General features: G+C 32.4%; 1 protein-coding gene across 2 annotated transcripts; it reads left to right on the forward strand.

Moving 5' to 3' along the window:
- Positions 1 to 1,246: 1,246 nt before the first annotated feature.
- Positions 1,247 to 3,159, forward strand: RPL9 (ribosomal protein L9). Of its 2 annotated transcripts, none has more exons than XM_079054519.1 (7): positions 1,247 to 1,460; positions 1,545 to 1,672; positions 1,973 to 2,018; positions 2,130 to 2,227; positions 2,335 to 2,382; positions 2,535 to 2,696; positions 2,967 to 3,159. In XM_079054519.1, exons 1-6 carry the CDS (start codon positions 1,308 to 1,310, stop codon positions 2,653 to 2,655), a joined length of 594 nt encoding a protein of 197 aa, XP_078910645.1. In that variant the 5' UTR covers positions 1,247 to 1,307; the 3' UTR covers positions 2,656 to 2,696; positions 2,967 to 3,159. The 2 variants fall into 2 exon arrangements, with proteins under 2 accessions (XP_078910645.1, XP_078910646.1); XM_079054520.1 differs by lacking the exon at positions 2,967 to 3,159 and adding an exon at positions 2,764 to 2,904.
- The last annotated feature ends 4,826 nt before the right edge of the window (positions 3,160 to 7,985 follow it).

Raw genomic sequence — 7,985 nt, forward strand, 5'->3', positions numbered from 1 at the left:
ATTTTCAGCTTACATTAGCCCTAATTTCTTCTCTTTTTTTTTCGCAGTTATCTTTGTTACAAGTTCCTCCAATAGCCTGCTCACAACTACAATTTAGAATGATTTGTATCTTTCAGTAATAGGTTTAATTACAAGAAAGTCCTTACATTCCGTTTGACCAGTAAAGGGTTAAAGGGTAAAAAGGCAACGCCTTTGAGCATTTCTTTCTTGGATGTAAGTAGATTGGTTATAAGTTGAATTGATTGGTTTGATTCTTTGTTTGTTTGTTAATTGTTATTAAAGTTACAAATCAACCAATCTATCAATACCATCTAATTCTATGATTGCACCAATAAATGTTTAAGAGTAGACTGGTTAAATCGATCGAGGAAGCTACCGGATTCTGATTGATATTGGCTTTATTTCAGTGCTTTAACAAGGAGGCAAGAACTCTTTCACATGTTGATCTGTAATTTTTTTTTCTCTAGATAAAAAGTTGAATTACCTGATTATAAGCGGACAATATACATAGTTTTCTAAGCTATAAAGGATCATATGCCTGACATTTGATTACTTTCATGGTTATATATGTCGCCCATTTGGAATGTGTTTTCAAAAACAGGTCGCTGATGGGAAGGGCCAAATTCGTAATTTTGGTACAAGGGTATGGTTAATAATTAAGGAAGATGGTAGAGAAAGATCATGAAATGAGGAGTGATACCAATATTGAACCTTACTCCAGGTTTTGTAGGTTTGCTATAAACATTTATACTTTATGTAATATGTGTTGTACATTGTTCCCTTTTTTTTATAATCTCATGATTGACTCAGTTTTCACTTCTAGATTTCATGGATTGAATAAACTAGGTTGTTATTTTGTGCTTTGTTTTGCAGAGTGGAAATCTAATATTGTGAAAAAAGTTCTCTCAAAATCGGTTTTGAGCATAGTTTTCGTCTTTTGATTTTGAAGATAGTTTGACTGGTTCGATTATCAAAAGACGAAAACTATGCTCAAAACCGAACCCCGCGGAGCGGGGTTTCTCACCTAGTTGAAATATAATCTCTTTTGGTGTGCCTTTTCATGCTAAATGCAAAATGTAAATAGAATGATCTTTTTGCATATATTTTTCCATGATTTACGATAAAAAAAATCAAATATTATATTTTTTCGTTCAAAAGGGGCATATAATGTAACTGAAACTATTCTCGAGGGGTATTGGAGTACTTTATGTAAGTTGAGAAAGTAGATATAGCAAACATTGACAGTCGATTAGCAAGATTCAAGAACCACTCCGGATAAGATAAATCAGACCATAAAGAGATTATCAATGGCTTCTCTGGCATCAAATTTGTCATGGAATTCATCTTCATGGCTTAATAACCGCACCCTAACAAGGAGCACCAACGAAGGCATCAAAATTTCCGATAAAAGCTCAGATTTTGTAATTTTGGCTCAAAAGAAAGCGAAGAAAACTCGAAAGGTGCTAAGGAATTATGCACATTTCGATTCTATAGGCTATTTTTTGACGTATTTATTAATTGGTCTTTTTGTTCTTGGCTTGTAGATAATACTGATTGAGGATGTTACTGATGTGGGGAAGAAAGGGCAGCTTTTGGATGTCAAAGCTGGGTTTTACCGAAACTTTCTGCATCCTTCAGGAAAAGCGCGGATTGTTACTCCCATTCTTCTCAAGTAATGCGTAATTGAGTTGATTTTAGTTTGTTCCTTTTCTTCATAATGTTAATTACGTTACAGATAACCAAAATGTTAGCTGCTTTTAAAGTTTTTATGGCCAATTAGTCATCTTTATGAAGCCTGCCAACTGTTTGTGAAAATGTCACTGCGAATGTTAGCAATGTCCTTTACAATTTTGTGGTTTTGACACTTGAAAAGTATGTTAGGGTTAGGCTGTGAGTTCCGAATTTGATAATTGATAATTGAAAGAATAGGTGAAGATACCCTTTGCGATTATTTTCTTTTGTTTTTGTTCAGGGAAATGAAGGTTGAAGAAGAGAGAATTGAGGCTGAAAAGAAACGGGTATTCACAGGCTACTTTGATTCATACAGTATTCTTGATAATCCTTGAGTCTTTATTGATAATGTTGTTATCAATATCATTTTATTTATATTAAGTTAAAAAATTTAATAGGTAAAAGAAGAGGCCCTGCAACTTGCTAGAATTTTTGAAACTGTTGGAGCTTTCAAAGTGAAACGTAAGGGAGGGAAAGGAAAGCAAATTTTTGGAAGGTGTGTATTATATTTAACATGACTCGTTTAACAGTTTTTTCTTATCAACTTATTTCTAATTTTTATAAAACATGTTGCTAAATGCTAATGAATTTTATTCCTTGCAGTGTTACTGCTCAAGATCTTGTTGACATAATTAAGGCACAACTTCAAAGGTAATCTTCTACCCAATCATAAACTTAAAGCAATGTTATCCAAATATAAACCAATTTTCACTGCTATGAGTTTTATGTTTTCAGCTTTTCTTGAATGATGGGTTCTCTTAAATCTTATTTTTTTTTATAATTTTTAATCTTCTTGAATGTAGGGATATTGATAAAAGAATTGTCACGTTACCCGAGATCCGAGAAACAGGAGAATATATTGCAGAGTTGAAGCTTCATCCTGATGTTACTGCTCAAGTCAGGTTGAATGTATTTGCCAATTAACAAAATGGCAATCAACTTCTTTAAATAGGGCGTATTTCAAGGTATGCTAATTAATATTTCCATTTTAGTTTAAAATTTTATAAAATTTATGTTCTACGTGTTCTCTAGGACTGTATTTGTAACATAGGCCAGTACTGGATAATCTTTCTACGGTTATTTTCAATTATGAGGATGGGAAGGGCATTTTCGTCTTTTTAACATGTGAGAGATCACGAGTCCATGTCCCACCTTGTTTCACAGTCACAGTCACAGTCACAATCACAGTCAGAGCTACAGTCGGTAACTATTTTATTTTTTATTGTTATTTGCAGGATGAAAACTTTGAGTAGTTTTAGAATCGCAAATAGAGCTGCCCAAGTTTCAAGAACATATTTTTTTTTGTTACTTTTATTGTGTTTTATATGCTCACAATATAACATTGGTATGTACACATGCTTGCTCTTATTTGTTGATATTTTGGATCATTAGTTCATTTCCAATGAAATTTCGTGAAACATTTCTACATTTATGGAGCTTTCTTTTTCGGTAAACAATATATGGAAATGCCACAAACAAGTTTGGTACATTTTAAGAAATATAAAGGTAAAAATTATGAAGGAATCGAATGGTTTATATTTAGTAGTAGGCGCAATATAGCAAAGCAGATGAGTTTGACAAAAAGGGATGTAATGAATTAACAAGTGTAATTAAATGTATACGACCTTTTAAAACACTTTACTAAATTATTATGGTAATAGTAGAGTTGTTATTACATTTAACATGTAAGATGTATGTTGTAATGGGTAGGCTCGATTATGGATTGTAATTATTGTGTGATTATTGACAAAATGAGGACCCTTGGATTAAAAATATTAATGGTTAAGATCGATTATGGCATGGTTGTAATAAAAAATGAATTCTTTAGTCATTGTTTAAAGGGAAAATTACTAATCTAACCAAATTCATTAATGACTTCTCACTTTTTAACCAAAAATTAGGATTTGTCCCAAACTAACCTACGAAACCGTAGGTAGTTAAAATGACCTACTGTTTTGATTTTAGTATATAAAGATTTTTTTTTCATTTTTCACTACGAAACCGTAGACGAAAAAATGGTCTACTGTTTCCTCTGAGAAGTCTACTGTTTCCCAAAGAGTAGATTAAAAATGATCTACTGTTTCGTCCAAAACCTACGGTTTTGGGTTTTTTTTTTTAAGATGGAAAACAAACACTAACTTTTACTCTAAAAGAGATTTTTCTTTTAATATATAGTAGGTATGATATAGTAGTCAAAATACATGAATTAGTAGTCAAATACCCAAAAAAAACCCCAAAACCGTAGGTTTTTAGACGAAACAGTAGATTATTTTTAATCTAGTCTTTGGGAAACAGTAGACTTCTCATAGGAAACAGTAGACCATTTTTTCGTCTACGGTTTCGTAGTGAAAAATGAAAAAAAAATCTTTATATACTAAAATTAAAACAGTAGGTAAATGGGCGAAACAATATGCCATTTTAACCACCTACGGTTTCGTGGGCTAGTTTGGGACAAATCCTAATTTTTGGTTAAAAACTGTTAATCACTTCATTAATTTGGCTAGATTAGTAATTGCCCATTGTTTAAATAGAAACCTTTGATAAGAGCAATATGAAGTTTTTGCGCATATTAGAATTTGGAAGTGTTTGTAATTTCGGATCCATCCTGATCATCTCAATATACGACATCCATAATGAATAAACGTGAAATCTTCATAAATTGTAGGAATTTCAAACTCTTTCTCACATTCAAAATCGTTTAGCCAATTTTTTTCTTTAGAAATCAAGCACATCAGTAGGAAGAGTAGTAAGAATGGAGCGACAGAGATCAAGTACGAGAATTTCATATCCAAGTTAAATAAACCCAGATGGAATATTAACATTTAAAAAAACAAAAACAAAAACAAGAATGATGCATAATAAGTTTTCGAAATTGAGAGTAACTTACATGCCTTATACAAATGTTGATTCTTGAGTATGGATTCTTAATTCTTGATTCTAGAAGAATGTTAGATAAGACTTTGCATTTATTCTTGATTATTGATCTGTGATTCTTGAATATTGATTATGCTTTCTTTATGTTATTACTAGTTTATAACCCGTGGGAACCACGAGTTATAAAACTAATTAAACTTTCATAATAAAAATTTATAATTATTAATCAATTATTTTAAATAAATTATTAATTAATAGATATATCAAAATTTTAAAGTTATTATAACTTCAAATTTAACATATAATTAGAAAATGTAAATTTGAATTTTGAAATGAGTTGCCTAATATATCTATATGACAAATGACATAATATTAATGAGGAGTTGTATTAGAGTGACACTTGGCAAAAGGAGATTAAAATTATTCATTTATTAGAATAGGGATTTAAAAGAATGTTATCATCGCATCAATAAAAATCAGAACCCAAATCAAAGTTGCCTTAATTGAAAATATCAGACATACCTTATACAATTGTTTATTCTCCAATCTCGATTCTCGAGTCTTGAAAAATGTTATATAAGACTTTGACTTGATTCTTGATTCTTTATTCTTGAATAATGTTAGATAAGACTTTGCCTTAATTCTTGAATAGCATTAGATAAGACTTTACATTGAATCTTTGATTTTTGATTGGGAAAAAGTAAATATAACACAATAAAGTTTGGCCATTATATATATATATATACATATATATATATATATATATAGAGAGAGACCTAGGTTCAAATGTGGATTGACATCTATTGTGCGAACGTGTGGACATTGCTATTCTATGAGAATGACAAACAAAATATCTTGTTTGATAATGTGAATACGTTCAATCTTACATAACTATTGTTATTATAATCCATTCTCACTAATTAAATCGTCTATAAGGTTATTATAGATTTTGTCAGAATGTTTATCGAGTCGTGTTATGTAAGAATAAAAATGAGTGAAAAACAATGTGTGAGAACAAAAATGAATAAGAATTAGTGAGAATGCATGAAAATGACAATAATTGTTTGAGGTTGAATGTACTCACATTACTAAACAACCTATTCTCTAAGTAATTCTCATAGAATATCACTGTCTACACGTCCACACAATAGTTGTCCATCCACATTATAACCTAACCGTGTATATATATATATATATATATATATATATATATATATATATATATATATATATATATATATAACTCCGTTATGAACAGTACCTTCAGGTTTGTTTACTCAACTGGGTTACTTTAATGCGCCCTCCTCCTTCTAGACACCACCATGGGTTAAGTCCACCGATCCACCGCTTCTTCTAGTAAATGCTTAGAAGTGGGTGCAGTGGTCAAAGGTTGGATACACTTGGACACACGTTTTCTTTCTGTGTGAAAAATCTCACGATTTATCCTTCCACTTGTTTTTCTCTCCTCTACTCCATGTGTTTCCCACCGCCTAATCCACTTCCCGTTTAATTTATCCTCATTATTCCAAAACTCTCTTTGTCTCCCCCACTGCTCCCACCTTTGATCTATCTCGCCTGATCTTTCGACAGTTGATTTGCAAAGCGTAAACCTTATCCCGTAACCCACCATCGTCTTTGTCGTCCCAATTCGATTAAGGCTCGGAGGAAGGGCTTGAAAAATCGGCAAGAAGCTCTAATTTTCAGCCGGTCCAAATGACCCTTGCCACCGCGACAGGCGGCATCAATGCCAGTGTTCGCTTGCCTTTTCACCGATATTCTGTCCATCGGTTCTCCCCTCCTGCCACCTCCCTTCTCCGACTCCTTCCACCTTCTCTGCTTTCTCTAAAATTCTAATAACCTCCTTTGTTTAAAAGGGAAATAGCTTTCCAGAATCTTTATCTTCTACACAAAAAATAGTTTACCTTTACAAGATGAAATGCCATTCAATGGAGGTGAAATATGAAATTGATTGTGACGATCGACCTTTTACACTATCAAATAATCGTTGCCTACTCTTGATTCTTCAGAAGGAATGGTTGGTACCACCGCCAAAATATGACAACCCACATCGATTATTCGTCCCTGAGGTGACGATCCACCTTTGATGGGTTTTAGATGATGTGGGCGAATGGAATTTATCGGCTTTCTTCCAGTTGACCGAACCGAAAGTTGAAATCAAATAAATTACATACAGGCATCAACTGTATGTAATAAGAAATGGGGCATGGGCATCTTTTCAGCCTATCATACATGCTTGAAACTGAGAATGATCAAAGTTGGAACTTAACAGAGCATCCTTACATGCATGCTGGTAAACCTTTTGCTCCTTGATCTCAAATTTCGAAGCTTAACGTACAATAAAGATTCATTTTCCACTTCTTATTTCTGATTTGCAGCAAGAAATGTGATTGGTGAAAGCACTTCTATCATATATGCAAATAACATGTCAATTGATGGAGCACAATACACCCACTGTAATCACACTCCAATCTCAACCACATATTCTTCATTATTTAACAATTTACAAATCCCAAATTACCAACAAAATGGTGTTGGCCGATCTGATCTTTCTATGCATACAATATCATCCTATATACCACCTGAAGATTATAGAAATCAAGCATCTTCATCAAATTACAATGGGAATCCTTTTAATGAATATTTCTTCAATGCAAGTGGTCATTATAAATGGAAAGGGACTTATAATCCCAACGAAGTTTCCAAACCGTTCAAAAAACCCCAATCATATTTTGTCTTTTCAAAAAAACCCAATGAACTTAACCTTTTGTCTAAAAAAATCCCAACGAACTTACGCTTTTTTTTAATTCTCATTAGAGGCAACCGGCATCTGTGGGTTAACATAAGACTTTACCGGCTAATGGAATGTGGAATTAAATGTCTGGGAAAATGACTTGTAAGACCAATAAAGTTTCCAAACCGTTCAAATAACTCCAATCATGTTTTGTCTGTTAAAAAAAACTTAACGAACTTATGTTTTTTTTTCAATTCTCGTTAGAGGCAACAAGATTCATTCGGAATACACTTATTTGGCAAAAGACATGGTATTATATTTAATGACATGGAATAAACATATTAGAATTGTTCTTTATATATTGATTTAGGGTTTGGAGAAGAGAAAAACGAACGACGTCTGTGTTCGATCTCTTATAATTACTACTTCTTCTTCATCCCCTCAACCATTGATGTCCAACTCAATATCTATAAAGAAGATATTTGATGATCAAAAACATTCTTTTAGACAAAAAAAACATTTAACCCATCAAGACGCAACTATAGTCACTACAAAATGACATTAATTCTCACGAAATTACATTGCTAAAACACAAACATCATCAGTATCACTACAAACATAGAAAAGG

Source organism: Lactuca virosa, chromosome 6, assembly GCF_052849685.1.
Source record: "Lactuca virosa cultivar CGN04683 chromosome 6, Lactuca_virosa_CGN04683_v6, whole genome shotgun sequence".
NCBI classification, from domain to species: domain Eukaryota; kingdom Viridiplantae; phylum Streptophyta; class Magnoliopsida; order Asterales; family Asteraceae; genus Lactuca; species Lactuca virosa.